At 42.2% G+C, this 17,412-nt stretch overlaps 1 protein-coding gene across 1 annotated transcript; it reads left to right on the top strand.

Annotated features, from left to right (window-relative positions):
* The first annotated feature begins 1,855 nt into the window (after nucleotides 1–1,855).
* Nucleotides 1,856–16,078, top strand: LOC144463521 (myosin heavy chain, fast skeletal muscle-like). The gene is made up of 39 exons (XM_078168204.1): nucleotides 1,856–2,077; nucleotides 2,152–2,295; nucleotides 2,388–2,544; nucleotides 2,630–2,657; nucleotides 2,746–2,845; nucleotides 2,952–3,044; nucleotides 3,133–3,196; nucleotides 3,271–3,369; nucleotides 4,721–4,824; nucleotides 4,950–5,088; nucleotides 5,191–5,309; nucleotides 5,642–5,791; nucleotides 5,891–6,061; nucleotides 6,153–6,453; nucleotides 6,589–6,659; nucleotides 6,748–6,835; nucleotides 6,973–7,090; nucleotides 7,174–7,297; nucleotides 7,627–7,763; nucleotides 7,847–8,102; nucleotides 8,187–8,429; nucleotides 8,514–8,690; nucleotides 8,771–8,916; nucleotides 9,013–9,103; nucleotides 9,208–9,597; nucleotides 9,714–9,840; nucleotides 9,929–10,047; nucleotides 10,133–10,329; nucleotides 11,903–12,086; nucleotides 12,198–12,363; nucleotides 12,473–12,597; nucleotides 12,703–13,011; nucleotides 13,098–13,301; nucleotides 13,535–13,660; nucleotides 13,746–13,916; nucleotides 14,001–14,105; nucleotides 14,210–14,305; nucleotides 14,429–14,560; nucleotides 15,978–16,078. The coding sequence occupies exons 1-39, from the start codon at nucleotides 1,871–1,873 to the stop codon at nucleotides 15,996–15,998; spliced, it is 5,799 nt and encodes a 1,932-aa protein (XP_078024330.1). The 5' UTR covers nucleotides 1,856–1,870; the 3' UTR covers nucleotides 15,999–16,078.
* Nucleotides 16,079–17,412: the final 1,334 nt, after the last annotated feature.

The raw sequence follows: 17,412 nt of genomic DNA, 5'->3' as shown, positions 1-17,412 counted from the left end.
ATAACATGAAAAATGCTTTTTAAATACAATGAGATAGAACAATACATAATTGATGCAGGGTCCCTCTGGTTTGTCCCTCTGGTTGTAGGAAGAAGTTTGATATGATATGATGGAAACTTGTGAATAAAACAAGTATTATAAGGAAATGTAGTCTTGGACATTCAGACCAAATGTCAATCTGTTCTGAACTAGAATTCAACATTGAAATCCTGGTTGGTGCTCGCCGGCATGGGTTATTTACAAGTCATCCAATCATGTATTACTCTATCATACATTAATAACTGCTGGAACCATCTGTAACACTTGAGGACTGTGGTATGGAAAAACTAGTCAATGTGCCCCCACTGTGCATTAATAGGTCCCAAGCACAGGCATTTGAGAAGAGAGCCAAGACATTCCAGAGGTATTTTATTATGAAGAATGTCTCAGACCACTTTTAGACTCCTCTGGAGAAGTTGGAGAAACCATTTGAGGGAAATGGAAAAGAGTTTCAATATTGTCACTGTAATCCCAACATGAAAAATTTCCAAGAGCATGAATGAACAGGTGGCTGAAATCAAGATAAATTCTTGCTAAGAAGCTGTCTCTTGAGGCCAGCACTTTTGAATAAGGGAGTTCAATGAACTCTGGCATCCCAGAACAGTGTACCCCTTAGTGCTCACTCTTACCCCTGATCAAAATGCATCTAGGGTGTTAAAAATCTCAGAGACATTTGACAAAAACTTTCAGAGAATAATCAACCTTCATGCTCTGAAATCAGTGTTCTTCTAAGAGGCCTGATAATGTTTAAAATATATTTCTTGTTTTTAATGGTTTTACCCCCCCCCCCCCCCCCACCCCCCATTATGAGTCTTGATTACTGATTCTGCTGATTCTTGTTGTGCTTGTTTTGTATTATGGCCTTATGCTTAAACAAAACTGAAAAACTCAATAATGCTTAATAATAAAATAGAAATTTAAAAAAAAAGGTATTACTTCAATCATCCATGACATGCTAATGTTATTTTGTTTAAAATGTATGATCGGGAAAAGACTCTGTAAAATAATATTATATGGCTTATTATATAAAATTAATTACTTTTTAAAAAAGTAAATTGAACAGTTAAAGGAACATAGAACACTGATATTTTCATAAATTAGTATACCTTCTTTAAAATGAAGTAATGATTAAGAATAAACCAAGACTTGGCCATGACTGAAACCTGAAACATCACATGATATATGATTACAACATGTCTTTATGACTGCCTATATGTCCTACCACATTTGGCATGTATACCATATATAACTTGTGCAGTGTCATCAAACCTCATTCAATAAAAAGTCTGGTTGTGGACACAGTGTGCAACGCTGAAGACCTGTGAGTTCCTGCTTGTGGTAAAATGATTTTCTCTTAAGCTTTAGACCATATCAATGTGTCCTCAATTTAAGATATAAATTATATTAAGATTTTATGTCTTGTTTTTAAACCGTCACTTACCAGATTCTTTTTCAACAGGATTGGTGAATAGTGTTGAGAGAGAGGGGGTCAGGTAAGAACAACTTTTAAGTGTCTGAATTTAATTTACAATCATTTGGTAAATATGCAAAATATTGTTCTTTCAATCAATTTCCACAGTTCTTCAGACAGACTTTTAACAAAACAAAACAATATTAGTATAGGTTAGTTTATTCTCACTAATGGAGTCTGAAAAGGACTTTGAATGAAGTCGAAGACCACCTGCAAGAAAACACAGACATGTTTGAGTTTGGATGTATTAATCATTCAGCAGACATTTAAGTTCATGTGCTGTTTAATCACATGGACTTAAAAGCATTAGTTAATGATGGCAATTCCTTTGTAATTATCGACCAGACATCAGCCGCCACCATGAGTACGGACGCAGAGATGGCCATCTATGGCAAGGCTGCCATTTACCTCCGGAAGCCAGAAAAGGAGAGAATTGAGGCTCAGAGCAAACCTTTTGATGCCAAGAGTGCCTGCTACGTGGCCGATGCCAAGGAGCTGTACCTGAAGGCAACAATCCTCAAGAAAGATGGTGGCAAAGTCACTGTCAAAGTCCTGGACACTGAGGAGGTTGGTATCATAAGTCTGAGTAATCTGGAAATTCAATATGACCAGTTCTGATAATCATAAATGTTTTGCTCCAGGAGAGGACAGTCAAAGAAGATGACGTCTCTCCAATGAACCCTCCCAAGTATGACAAGATTGAGGACATGGCCATGATGACCCATCTCAATGAAGCCTCTGTGCTGTATAACCTCAAAGAGCGTTATGCAGCATGGATGATCTACGTAAGACAATGTGCCTAATGACATAAGAGTATGGTTGGAAATACTTGACAGAAACATAGAGTTAACTGCTGAATCTCTGTGATCACTTTCAGACCTACTCTGGGTTGTTCTGTGCCACTGTGAACCCCTACAAGTGGCTCCCAGTGTACGATGCTGAATGTGTAGCTGCCTACAGAGGCAAGAAGCGTATGGAGGCTCCACCCCACATCTTCTCTGTCTCTGACAACGCTTATCAGTTCATGCTTACTGGTAAGTCATTACCATAACAATGTCCAGTTTAAATGAGGTTTCTGTTGCAGTAAAACATCATTAATTCTTGTGTTTTATTTAACAGATAGGGAGAACCAGTCTGTCTTGATCACGTAAGTTTGTTACATTTACATTTGTTGACTCTGTTTAACACAGTCGGATATCTTGATCAGCTTCTTATAAGTCTGTGTCTATACCTAGTGGAGAATCTGGTGCTGGAAAGACTGTGAACACCAAGCGTGTCATCCAGTACTTTGCAACAATCTCAGTTGGTGGAGACAAAAAGAGGGACATGTCAAAGGTGTGTAAATCTGTAATAATCACAATTCAGTTATCTTTCAATACGACATATATTTCCTGGGGGGGATAAAGTCATTTTCTGATAGCAAGTTTAACCTGGATTATAGGGGTCACTGGAGGATCAGATTATTGCAGCCAATCCCCTGCTGGAGGCCTATGGTAACGCCAAAACTGTGAGGAATGACAACTCCTCTCGTTTTGTAAGTATGGAGCGATTTCTACACGAGGCAGGTCTTGTTACAGATTGTCAGTGTCAAGGGACAATAAAAATTCCTTTCTTCCAAACAGGGTAAATTCATCAGAATCCATTTTGGCACAACTGGCAAACTGGCTAGTGCTGATATTGAGACATGTAAGTAATAACACTCATATGAACAATTGGAATTCAGAATTGGCCAGGCTGTGACTTATGAACAATATTTGTAGATCTGCTGGAGAAGTCTAGAGTGACATTCCAGCTTCCTGATGAAAGAGGCTACCACATCTTCTACCAGATGATGACCAACCACAAGCCTGAGCTGATTGGTAAGCAAACTGAGATTCTGCGCAGCGATTAACCCAGGGGCGAAAATCGCATTTCATAGTTGGGGGGGACAATAAACAGTAAAATTTTAGAGAATAATTCCAGAGGGGGACAAGGAAAAAAAGTTGTAGCCTGTCTTTTATACTACATCTTTTACCGCAATTTGACGCTTTAATCTTTTCTCTATCTCTCCAACAGGCAGGGATAGGACCTTTCTTAGCACTGGCTGAGTCCACCTGCACATGTCCAGATTTAAAACAAAATGACTGAAATCAAATTAACATGTACACAGACAACAGTCAGGTGCGCCGTGCTGTCCAAGGTGCTGAGTGTGTCTGGAGCAGAGCAGGTCTCTGTCTCCCCATGCGCAGTAGTGTGAATATTTATGCTATTAAGTAAACGGAGAAAACGTGTCTCTCATTGTTTAATAGCAGCAAAACAAAAAGGCTTCATTCATCAAAGACCGAAACTCGATCTCTCTCCTTCTCTCCCTCTTTTTCATCTGGCTCACGTGTGTGGAATGGATCCGTCGTCTCTGGCTGGCTGCAGGAGCAAACCGTTTTGTTTGTTTTTTTCATTTTTTTACCGGCAGTGAGATAAACATTTCCTGCAATTAAACTGGTGAACTGGTTTATAAACAGTGTGCTGTGAGATCTGCTGCTGCGCACCTCAAAACCGTGCGTAATAATCGCGCAATGGCCACTCCTCGTCAGTTAAACTGCACGTCTGTCATGTTTGTCTCACTGACAGGTGGAGAGCCGACAGATATTAACTACGAGCCGCTCCGTCACTGACTGCTCTCGTCCTGTCCTCTCCCTCTTCTTTCTCTCCTGTCCTCTCTGACTATCACTAAACTCTGGCTTTTGAACAATGCAAGAGAAATGTTGCAGGCAGTTTATATTATCAGCCTGGGCCTGGGGCTTGTTGTAACAATAAATGGGATGTGTTGTAACTTGTGTAAGTTAAACTGTATCTGCGAGTATACATCTTACCCTGCGCAATGTGGGCAGCCAGGTCCAGCCACGCGCTGCAACTGCTGCCAAGTACTAACGGCTCCTAGCCCCGTCCATTGGAAAGAGTGTGGGATATACCACTACTAGGAATTTAAGATTTAAATAGCACATTATTGCGCTTTTATAATGAGCACCGCTTACATTGTGCTTTTAATAAATACTACTGCATTGTTCAAAAATTATTAATTGTGTCTCAAATTATTCTAGGGGGGTACAGCTTTATTGAAGGGGGAGTCATGTCCCCCCTGTCCCACCCGGGATTTCCGCCCCTGGTGTAACCATATTACAACTTTTTTATGAAACACATGTATTGACATTTTTACCCTTTTTTGATTTCCAGAGTTGGCACTCATCACAACCAACCCCTACGACTTCCCCATGTGTAGCCAGGGTCAGATCACTGTGGCCAGCATTGATGACAAAGTTGAGCTGGAAGCCACTGATGTGAGTGATCCCCACTTCAAAATGTTTAAATATATTTTGTGCATTAAATGCATCATCAAAAGTGCTTCTTCAGATGCAATTACTTAAGTGATTATATTTTGTGTGGACACCTCTTTGAAATTTAGAATGCTATCGATATCCTGGGCTTCACCGGTGAAGAGAAGTCAAGTATCTACAAGATGACTGGTGCTGTGCTCCACCATGGTAACATGAAGTTCAAGCAGAAGCAGCGTGAGGAGCAGGCTGAGCCTGATGGCACAGAGGGTGTGTATTCAATGTCAGCTGTTACAAAATACCTTGGAACACAACAGTAATAACGTTTTTAATCACACTGGTTTCTGATGGAAATCATTGAACTGTTTTCAGAGGCTGACAAGGTTGCTTACTTACTGGGTCTGAACTCAGCTGACATGCTGAAGGCTCTGTGCTATCCAAGAGTAAAGGTCGGAAATGAATTTGTCACCAAGGGACAGACTGTACCTCAGGTAAACATGAATTATTAACATCCAATATACTACTATTTAAAACAGATTATTTTTGTTGGTTGTAGTGAAATTATGTCATGTAATGTAAAAATAGTTTATCTGAAAGAAGAAATGCAGTGGAAGAATTCAATGTATTACTACTCTTGATGTGTTTTATACATTGCATGCTAAATGCATGATGCAAATTAAGTCAAGATCCATCTCAGCTGTATTTTCTATTTTGGATCTGTTGTGTGATTTGTCTCATTAGAAGAAGTTTAAATTACCAGTAATCTAGCATTTTACAAAAGTTTTGATGGACTTCATAAAATGACATCCTTGTTTTTATTCAGGTGAATAACTCAGTGAGTGCCCTGGCCAAGTCTATCTATGAGAGAATGTTCTTGTGGATGGTCATCCGTATCAACCAGACACTGGATACCAAACAAGCAAGACAGTACTTCATTGGTGTCCTGGATATTGCTGGCTTTGAAATCTTTGATGTAAGCTTCATTTCCAAAAATTCAGCAGCCAATCATTTTCATGACGGAATCATCCTTATTGCCTGCAAGAGACTATGCTAATTATTTTTCGCCTCACAGTTCAACACCTTGGAGCAGCTGTGCATCAACTTCACCAATGAGAAACTGCAACAGTTTTTCAATCACCACATGTTTGTCCTGGAGCAAGAGGAGTACAAGAAGGAGGGTATTATCTGGGAGTTCATTGACTTTGGCATGGATTTGGCTGCCTGCATTGAGCTGATTGAAAAGGTAATCACTTGATTTTGTGATTATATGTAGTTGTTCTCGATTTGACTTAATGTGTCACTTAATGACATACTTTTTCCTATGTTTTTTCAAGCCTATGGGCATCTTCTCCATCCTTGAAGAGGAGTGCATGTTCCCCAAGGCCACGGACACATCCTTCAAGAACAAGCTGTATGACCAGCATCTTGGCAAAAACAAAGCATTTGAAAAGCCAAAGCCTGCCAAGGGCAAGGCTGAGGCCCACTTCTCTCTGGTGCACTATGCTGGTACTGTGGACTACAATATCATTGGCTGGCTGGACAAGAACAAGGATCCACTGAATGATTCCGTTGTGCAGCTGTACCAGAAATCCTCAGTGAAACTGCTGGCTGTCCTGTATCCTCCTGTTGTTGAAGGTATGATAGTAACTACAGTAAACTAAAACCCATCTCAAGGTCAAACATACTGTATATTTTTCAATAACAAGCATGTGTTCATGTACATTTGACATCACATTCTAACAAAATATGTGTACTGTAAATTATAAACAGAGACTGGCGGTGGCAAGAAGGGAGGCAAGAAGAAGGGTGGTTCTATGCAAACTGTGTCTTCACAGTTTAGAGTAAGGTTTAACATTGCAAATGTATCTCATATATCTCAGTTTGTATGAAAACTCACTCGTAATAAGACTGATCATTTTGGATCTACAGGAGAACTTGGGCAAGCTGATGACTAACTTGAGGAGCACCCATCCTCACTTTGTGCGCTGCCTGATTCCCAATGAGTCAAAGACTCCAGGTACATAGAGAACATAATCTCAATAGAGTCATTGAGAATTGGTTTAGTTTTGTTGGTGTCGCTGATGTAATTTTGTGTTGCCTCAACAAGGAGATTATTTCATCAAAAAAGTTCATCAAGAAATTTCTGTTTTTCAGGCTTGATGGAGAACTTCCTGGTCATCCACCAGCTCAGGTGTAACGGTGTGCTGGAGGGTATCAGAATCTGCAGAAAAGGTTTCCCCAGCAGAATCCTCTATGGTGACTTCAAGCAGAGGTATCAGTGAATATTTCAACACAGTTTTGATGCAGATTATTAAAAGAAAATGCTCACACTGACCATTAACTCTCTCATAAAAGGTACAAAGTGCTGAATGCCAGTGTGATCCCTGAGGGTCAGTTCATTGACAACAAGAAAGCTTCAGAGAAGCTGCTTGGGTCAATTGATGTTAATCACGATGAATATAAATTCGGACACACTAAGGTAAGCACCTTTCTGTCTGTTTTTTTTTTTTTTTTTTAAATGAAGAATAATAACGTTGTCCAGTCCAGTGTGTTTGAGGGATTTTCTGTTAACAATATATTATGTACAAGACATATCTATTAATAATGAAGCATAACACCTTAAAACTACTCACCTGACTTTAATGAATTCAGTTCCAAGTGCTCAGATGTTAGAACAGATGTAAAACAGCCAGAATGTCTATATTCACAAAACCCCTTACACCTGAAAGGTCTTGAACCATGTAAGGTGGGTGAAGTAATCACAATCTGAGTTTATCCTGCATTTATTTTTAATTTTTGTTCGTCCAGGTTTTCTTCAAGGCTGGTCTGCTGGGTGTCCTTGAGGAGATGAGAGATGAAAAACTGGCAACTCTGGTCACCATGACTCAGGCTTTGTGCCGTGGTTACGTCATGAGGAAGGAGTTTGTGAAGATGATGGAGAGGAGGCATGTTGAAAACAGATCATTCTAAATGATGGTGTGAAAAATCACAAACAACATTGTCCATAACAGCAACATCTTGTCTGCAGGGAAGCCATCTACACCGTTCAGTACAATGTCCGCTCATTCATGAATGTGAAACACTGGCCATGGATGAAGGTGTACTACAAGATCAAGCCTCTGCTGAAGAGTGCTGAAACTGAGAAGGAGCTGCAAAATATGAAGGAGAACTATGATAAAATGACAAATGACTTGGCTGCTGCCCTGGCAAAGAAGAAGGAACTGGAGGAGAAGATGGTGTCCCTTCTGCAGGAGAAGAATGATCTGCAGCTGCAAGTAGCATCTGTAAGTTCACATCAACTGAAAGTTGTCCTTTTTCAGGTTTTTTACTGTCAATGTGCTAACATGTTTTTTCATGAAATTAACTAGGAAGCAGAGAATCTGTCAGATGCTGAGGAGAGATGTGAGGGACTTATCAAGAGTAAGATTCAGCTGGAGGCCAAACTCAAAGAGACAAATGAGAGACTGGAGGATGAAGAGGAAATCAATGCTGAGCTCACTGCCAAGAAGAGAAAACTGGAGGATGAATGCTCTGAGCTCAAGAAGGATATTGATGACCTGGAGCTTACCTTGGCCAAAGTGGAGAAGGAGAAACACGCCACTGAGAACAAGGTTCCTAAATACTACTCTTTCCAGCAGATCAAGCAAAATTATGATGATTACCATTTATTGACAAAATCTTTCTCGCATACTTAGGTGAAGAACCTGACCGAGGAGATGGCCTCTCAGGATGAGAGCATTGCTAAGCTGACCAAGGAAAAGAAAGCCCTGCAGGAGGCTCATCAGCAGACTCTTGATGACCTGCAGGCTGAGGAAGACAAAGTCAACACTCTGACCAAGGCCAAGACCAAGCTTGAGCAGCAAGTGGATGATGTAAGTGCATAACGTTGCTCAGAGTAGAAAGACAAGATTCTTCTTGAATGTGATGATTGAAAACTCATTATATTTCTCAGCTTGAGGGTTCTCTGGAGCAAGAGAAGAAGCTGCGTATGGACCTTGAGAGAGCCAAGAGGAAGCTTGAGGGTGATCTGAAATTGGCCCAGGAATCCATCATGGATCTTGAGAATGACAAGCAGCAGTCTGACGAGAAAATCAAAAAGTATATGTATTCTTTTACTTAGTCCAACAATGATTCTTGTACAAAAATTATATTCAAATACATGAACTCTGTCTATTCTATCTACTATTTTCACAGGAAAGACTTTGAAATCAGTCAACTCCTGAGCAAGATTGAAGACGAGCAGTCAATGGGTGCTCAGCTCCAGAAGAAGATTAAGGAGCTTCAGGTGACATATTGTGCTACAAAAAACATCACTGCATAGTTCACATCTCCTATGTTGTGTTTTAAAAGTGGAAGTTTACTGAAAGACATTACACCTACATTCAACAGGCCCGTATTGAGGAACTGGAGGAGGAGATTGAGGCTGAGCGTGCTGCTCGTGCCAAGGTTGAGAAGCAGAGAGCTGACCTCTCCAGGGAACTTGAGGAGATCAGCGAGAGGTTGGAGGAGGCCGGTGGTGCTACTGCTGCTCAGATTGAGATGAACAAGAAGCGTGAAGCTGAGTTCCAGAAGCTCCGTCGTGACCTTGAGGAGTCCACTCTGCAGCATGAAGCCACTGCTGCTGCTCTTCGCAAGAAGCAGGCTGACAGCGTTGCTGAGCTGGGAGAGCAGATCGACAACCTCCAGCGTGTTAAGCAGAAGCTTGAGAAGGAAAAGAGTGAATACAAGATGGAGATTGACGACCTCTCCAGCAACATGGAGAATGTTGCAAAAGCAAAGGTGCATAGTGCATTGCGTGCTATTTTAATACCCAAATTAGTACAGTAAATAAAGTAATCAATATTATAGCCAAAGTAAAATCTGATCACTGATCTCATCTCTCTTTTCCTCATCAGGGAAATCTTGAAAAAATGTGCCGCACTCTTGAGGACCAACTTAGCGAACTGAAGACCAAGAATGATGAAAACGTCCGTCAAATCAATGACACAAGTGCACAGAAAGCACGTCTCCTGACAGAAAATGGTATCTACAAGTTATCAGTGAATGATCTGTTGTGTGTCATTGAGAAACATAACACAAACTAATGGTATCATGGCATCTCTTACACAAGGTGAGTTCAGCCGTCAAATCGAGGAGAAAGAAGCGCTTGTCTCCCAGCTGACCAGAGGCAAACAGGCCTTCACACAGCAGATTGAGGAGCTGAAGAGACAGATTGAGGAGGAGGTTAAGGTAGGAAACTGTTCAGGAAGTGTGTATTGGTATATATGTTTGAGATTAAGGAATTTTGCATATTCAATAATATTTTTTACACCAGGCCAAGAATGCTCTTGCCCATGGCCTGCAATCAGCCCGTCATGACTGTGATCTGCTGAGGGAGCAGTTTGAGGAGGAGCAGGAGGCCAAGGCTGAGCTGCAGCGTGGAATGTCCAAGGCCAACAGTGAGGTGGCACAGTGGAGATCAAAGTATGAAACTGATGCTATCCAGCGCACTGAGGAGCTTGAGGAAGCCAAGTGAGTAACATTCATACAATTGAATTCAGAAGTGTTTCATTTTGGCATAAGTCAGCTGACAACTGCACTGCAAACATTAAAGGCCCAGTGTGTAAAATGGGTTGAAAACCGTTGAAAACAGTGACATCAGTGGTCAAATTCTAGATTGCAGGGCTCACTCGCTCACCCCTCCCGTCGGGTAAATGACGGTGGCCTCGTAGGGACAAAAAGCCTTGCGCACGAGTTTTTCAGGAGTGGGTCTATCTAGCGACGAGGTTAATGTTTATTTAGAAATCTAAACCATGTTACGATATCGTAATGAATCCCTCATGAGCAGGAGACCAGAGTAGCGTTCGGGAAAAAGGCCCGTTTATTTGAGCACTCCAGAAACTCTGGTAACACTCCACTCCGTCCCAAACTCTGACTCTTCTGGCGTAACAGACACACTTAATAACTTTACACACATACTTGTTTAAGATACTAAGTGGGGACCCCCTCCCCTCTCTGGTCCACCAATCTCCAGCCCGCACACTGACTGACAGGGTAGCCGGTAAACAGTGCTCAGCTGTTTATTTAGCCTAGCAATATCTCCGGACTATAGTAGCTGCAATGGACGACTTTGAACGCGATTTTGAAGAGTTTGTTGTAGCGGACACAGACCCAGAGCCATACCTGTTTGAGCCGGAGCACACAGATGAGGAACTCCATGTGTTTGATGCTGAGCGGGTGAGAAGAGAGGCTGAATGCACAGAATGGGATTCGGTGCTACTGCTGCCATCGTTGGGGAGATATCACCAGGAGGAAAAGCGCCGCAGAGAGTGCATCACAAGGAGTGAAGTTGCGTCTTCTTTTCCTCGCAGATGACGGTTTGGGTTCATTCTCTCCTGTTGCATGGTAAGTGTGGTCCATTCGCAAACTTTATAACTAAAAAAACTTTTCACTACTCTCTATCGACGAACTACTAACACTCTCTGCTGTTTCCTCCTCCTTCTTCTTTCCTTCCACTGTTTTCGTTGGTTCATTTATACACACAAAACGCGTTCTCTGGCTGGCTGGATTGTCCGCTCGGTCTGCCGTACATACATGGCGGCGCAAGATGGCGACCTCTCTAAAGCAAGGCCCTTGATATATATATATATATATATAAGCATAATTATAAGACTACGAAAACCAAACGAATTTTATTTTATAGCGATCATACACTTAATAAAAAACATATAATGGGTAGAATATTCAGATTCAGATTCAGATTGACAATAAACCATGCCAAATATTACACACTGGCCCTTTAAAACTTGCATTTAAATAAATGTTTCCAAAATATTTTTATTTGCTAATCCAACACCTGTTTAAGAATAAGATGAAAAATAATCCCTACCCTCAGAACATTAAGCCTGGGCAGAACACCAGTGTTACACATGTAACACCAGTAGCTCCATTCAAATAGAGTATTCCCTCTACCTACTGGGGCCAAATGGATTCAGCTACCTGTTGCATAATGTGTTCAGAGCTCACATTGTAAATTCTTGTTACTGAGGCCTCAGGTAATTTCCCACCGTTCACTGGGAGAAAAAAACTTGCCTTTTCCAAACAGGAAGAAGCTGGCCCAGCGCCTTCAGGAGGCTGAGGAGCAGATTGAGGCAGTGAACTCAAAGTGTGCCTCTCTTGAGAAGACCAAACAGAGGCTCCAGAGTGAGGTGGAGGATCTCATGATTGATGTGGAGAGGGCCAATGGGCTGGCTGCCAACCTGGACAAGAAGCAGAGGAACTTTGACAAGGTAGCATTGTTTACTTTATATGGCTCAGCTATACAAACAATGAAAACGACACTTTCATTCGTCTTTCTATTGCTGTGTAACAATCTGAACTGCATTAATTGTGTTATTCAGGTGTTGGCTGAGTGGAAACAGAAGTACGAGGAGGGTCAGGCAGAGCTTGAGGGAGCACAGAAGGAGGCTCGTTCTCTCAGCACTGAGCTGTTCAAGATGAAGAACTCTTATGAGGAAGCTCTGGATCAGCTGGAGACCATGAAGCGTGAAAACAAGAACCTGCAGCGTGAGTTCTACATTATCTAACAGTTACACTGTACTCAACATGTTTTGGAATAAAGTCTTTATATTCTACATTTTAAGGCTTAACAATTTACACTTGTATCTATCTGCAGAGGAGATCTCAGATCTGACTGAACAGATTGGTGAGACTGGCAAGAGCATCCATGAGCTGGAGAAGTCCAAGAAGCAGGTGGAGACAGAGAAGTCTGAAATCCAGACAGCTCTTGAAGAGGCTGAGGTACTTTTTTTTCTAAGAAATCTGAAAAACATTCTAAATCAGAGACAAATATATTATTAAAGGTTTGAAGGCAGAGATGGACGTTTCGTTCTTTGATATCATCAGGGAACTCTGGAACACGAGGAGTCTAAGATCCTGCGTGTCCAGCTGGAGCTCAACCAGATTAAGGGTGAGGTGGACAGGAAGCTGGCAGAGAAAGATGAGGAGATGGAGCAGATCAAGAGGAACAGCCAGAGGGTGATTGACTCCATGCAGAGCACTCTGGATTCTGAGGTCAGGAGCAGGAATGATGCCCTGAGAGTCAAGAAGAAGATGGAAGGAGACCTGAATGAGATGGAGATTCAGCTCAGCCACGCCAATCGCCAGGCTGCTGAGTCCCAGAAGCAACTGAGAAATGTTCAGGCGCAGCTGAAGGTACTGTAAGACACAGAGCTGTTGCACAGACTGTGGTCAGTGACGGGAACATTTATGTGAACATTTTCCTGATATTTTTCCACTAGGATGCGCAACTGCACCTTGATGATGCTGTCAGAGCCCAGGAGGACTTCAAGGAACAAGCTGCTATGGTGGATCGTAGGAACGGTCTCATGATAGCTGAAATTGAGGAACTCAGAGCTGCTCTGGAACAGACAGAGAGAAGTCGCAAAGTTGCTGAACAGGAGCTGGTGGACGCCAGTGAGCGTGTTGGACTTTTGCACTCTCAGGTGAACAAACCCAGTCATTTATTCAATGATTTAAAAAGCTAGTGAGATTACCTCCCAGTAGGACAAGGGATGGAAATTAGCCGCTTGGCTAGAATCTCTTACATATTTACATTGTTAATGTTCATTAATATGTTCTGTCCCATTTTTTAAACATAAAAAAATACAAATAAATAAATTTAAAATAACTTGAAAATCAGGCATGTGATGACTCAAGTGCCTAAATTGTTTTTTAGAACACAAGCCTTGTGAACACCAAGAAGAAGCTTGAGGCTGACCTGGTCCAGGTCCAGGGAGAAGTGGATGACACTGTTCAGGAAGCAAGGAATGCAGAGGAGAAGGCCAAGAAGGCTATCACTGATGTAGGTTTAAACTTCATTTGTTCATAAGCCAATGTATTTTTTTTTCACAGCATTTCTAATTAATGTTTTATGCTGTATTCTCTAGGCTGCTATGATGGCTGAGGAGCTGAAGAAGGAGCAGGATACCAGTGCTCACCTGGAGAGGATGAAGAAGAACCTGGAGGTCACTGTTAAGGACCTGCAGCACCGCCTGGATGAGGCTGAGAACCTGGCCATGAAGGGTGGAAAGAAGCAGCTCCAGAAACTTGAGTCAAGGGTAAGAAAGTCAGGATAACAATTTTCACAGCTGAAACATGAGTTTTGAAGAGAAGATAGATACTCATTATCTTGTTTTCTGAAGGTGCGTGAGCTGGAGGCAGAGGTGGAGGCTGAGCAGAGACGTGGAGCAGATGCTGTTAAGGGTGTCCGCAAATATGAGAGGAGAGTAAAGGAGCTCACCTATCAGGTACAGTCACTTTGATATTTAATATAGAAATCAACTTAACACAGCCTACTTCAAGTCAACATGTACATCTACTTTCTACTTTATTTTTAAATTACCTTTAACAGACTGAAGAGGACAAGAAAAACATTACCAGGCTGCAGGATCTGGTTGATAAGTTGCAGCTCAAGGTGAAGGCCTACAAGAGGCAGGCTGAGGAGGCGGTAAGGACAAAATATACATTTTCCACGCTCAAAACCTTGCTACTGTGGCAGGTTTATCTTACACAAAGTAGACTGTTGGTCTTTGTGGACATTAAAACAATGTCAATCTCTATGGTTTTTCAGGAGGAGCAGGCCAACGTCCATCTGTCCAAGTGCAGGAAAATCCAGCATGAGCTGGAAGAGGCTGAGGAGCGTGCTGATATTGCGGAGTCCCAGGTCAACAAGTTGAGAGCGAAGAGTCGTGACTCTGGCAAGGTAAATACATACAAATTTCAGCTAAATGAAAATTAAATTTAGGTCATGCAATACTCTCATCATGACTGAAAATAATTACAATATTTGCCTTAAAGGGATAGTGCACCCAAAAATGAAAATTCAGCCATTATCTACTCACCCATATGCCGACGGAGGCCCTGGTGAAGTTTTAGAGTCCTCACATCCCTTGCGGAGATCGGCGGGGGGAGCGGCTAGCACACCTAATGGTAGACGGCGCCCCAGACTAATGTCCAAGAACACAAAATTGAATCCACAGAGTACCTCCATACTGCTCATCCATAGTGATCCAAGTGTGCTGCAGCCGCGACATAAAAAGTTGTTTCGAAAACATCATATGAACTCTGTTTTTAGCCTCACTGTAGCCTGTAGCTCTGACTGCTCCTCTGTGCTCCGCGCTCACATGTGCGCGCCTGCGCGAGACCAGTGAAAGCATGAGCTTTGCTCACCCGTGTTTACATCACGTGACACGTGCACTGCAGGGAGAGACAACAGTAACCACAGTAGCTAAAAGATAATTTGCACTACGGTCTTTTAGCAAAAGACAGCCCAACATGTCTGAAGACTTTGAAACTGAGGAGGAACAGCATTTCGTTGTTGAGCCATATTTGTTTGAGTCCGAGTATACGCACGGAACTCAGGCTACTGGACGAAGCAGCCGCCGCAGCTCATGAGCCTAACCCTCAGCCAGCCGCAGAATACCGGAGTCCAGCGCTGGAAACCTGGTGGTGTAGTTGTTTCAAATGCAAAGCATTCCTCGGATGAGGAAAGTCTTTGCTGCTCAGACTGGGAATTGGTGATGCCTGCACTTGAGAATCTGGACATCAGTACTGACGAGACTGCTGCTCTTCAGAGATCACCCTGAGCGTGCGCACACATGAGCGCGGAGCACAGAGAAGCAGTCAGAGCTACAGGCTACAGTGAGGCTAAAAACATATGACGTTTTTCAAAACAACTTTTGATGTCGCGGCTTCACGACACATGGATCACTATGGATGAGCAGTATGGAGGTACTCTGTGGATTCAATTTTGTGTTCTTGGACGTTAGTCTGGGGCGCCGTCTACCATTAGGTGTGCTAGCCGCTCCACCTGCTGATCTCCGCAAGGGATGTGAGGACTCTAAAACTTCACCAGGGCCTCCATCGGCATATGGGTGAGTAGATAATGGCTGAATTTTCATTTTTGGGTGCACTATCCCTTTAAGCTTCATAAAATAAACAACAGACAAATCCTTTACAGAGTATAATAAGTGTATGTGCGCACACGTGAGCGCGTGTGTGCACACATGAGCGTGTGTGTGTGTGTGTGTGTGTGTGTGCGTATGCGAGTATGTGTGCATATGAACTGTGTGTATTAAGTTTCCTCTTCTTCCCCTTTTTCTTCTTCTCCTTCTTTACAGGGAAAAGAGGCAGCTGAGTAAAGCATTTCAGCTGATGGGCTATTTCTAATCATATAATATGATGTGAAATATTCCACAATAAAATAATTTTGGATCTTAAACTACATTGTCTGTGTTATTTTGATCTAAATATATCTTCACAGATGGAGCAGATGTAAGCAGATGCTGGCTACAAAAAATATGCTGCATAGTTTTTTTTTTTATTTACATTTAACCTAGCAAACTTTTTATGTTGAAAAGACATTTAAAAAAAAAAAAAAACAACAAACTTTTCTGGTCACTGGTAAAAAGATATTTAGAAAACGTTCAAGAGTGAAAAGTTTTTTCCTGACTATTTGAAGATGTTGATTGAACGTTCGCATTTCGAATTTATTTCACCGAGATTCGCAATATTGAGATTTTTCATCCTCTACAGTGTCCAAATAATACACCTTTTAAACCTAAAAATATAAAGCGAGCTGCTGAGGAAGGGGGCAGAGTGAAGATTGTCCCTCGCTGCGGGGAGAGGAGAGAGGGCTTTTCATTGTGCCAATGATGGCTTGGAAAACCCCCCCTAACTGTGTCACACGGGCAGAAGGGAAGGCGGCCAGAGCACAGCCGGTCCCCTTCTCCACACTTTGACTTATTTTATCCTACTTGATTCTATTTCTCCCTCTCTGGGAGCCTGGGCTCACCGCGCAGCAGCCCACCGCATCCATCCACCCCTCCCTCCCTCGTGCCCCGCACATATACCCCCGAGCGGCGCCTCTCCTTGACCAACTAAATACTATAAAGACACTACTAATTGTAAACCTACACTAAAATACACTATGCTAACAATACAATTCGACAAATTACTAGCTATTCTCTCTGCTCTACTACTCTCTCCGCTCTGATCCAACCTACTCACTATCAGTTTGATAACTGCGGACAGAATGGTTTTATAGTAAGGGGAGGAGTAAAGGGAGGAGGGCAGGCTTTAGCGTGGACGGTTAGTGACGTCATTCGCCTTGAAAAAGAGTCATTCGACTCCAATGTAATGTATTGTAAATTCAAATGTAGTAACCAGGTTTCAAGCTGTAGAGGGCACTCCATAGCACATTTTTAAAATAAAATGTAGGTTTTCAACAGTTTGCACTAAACTGTCAAGATTTTGAGCAGGATCAGTCAGTTACACTACTTTACAACCAGAAACAATGATTATCAGCCGAAAAAAATGGTTTTAGGGTTTAGTTACTCTTTAAAGTTACCAACTCCCTCTCCCATCCAATCAATGCATAGCCTCCCCTTGCTTTATATTTCTTTATAGATCTCAATTATGAGAAAAGATCTCGTAATTATGAGATCAGGAAAGGTGCCACATTGGCCACCGCTTCGCTCAGAACCACATACTGCACATCCACAAAGGGGGGTCGGAGCTACTGTAACCAGCTGCCACTCAGGCGGCGCCATCTTC

This window comes from Epinephelus lanceolatus, chromosome 5, assembly GCF_041903045.1.
Source record: "Epinephelus lanceolatus isolate andai-2023 chromosome 5, ASM4190304v1, whole genome shotgun sequence".
NCBI lineage: Eukaryota > Metazoa > Chordata > Actinopteri > Perciformes > Serranidae > Epinephelus > Epinephelus lanceolatus.
The sequence above is the reverse complement of the archived record's forward strand: the minus strand, read 5'-3'. Positions and strand labels throughout refer to the sequence as shown.

Bases quoted from the DNA above. Each gene is read 5' to 3' on its own strand.
- LOC144463521 (XM_078168204.1), top strand. From the start codon at position 1,871: ATGAGTACGGACGCAGAGATGGCCATCTATGGCAAGGCTGCCATTTAC. The intron at 6,062-6,152 runs GTAATCACTTGA...TGTTTTTTCAAG, and splicing joins GCATTGAGCTGATTGAAAAG to CCTATGGGCATCTTCTCCAT. The intron at 13,917-14,000 runs GTAAGAAAGTCA...TGTTTTCTGAAG, and splicing joins TCCAGAAACTTGAGTCAAGG to GTGCGTGAGCTGGAGGCAGA.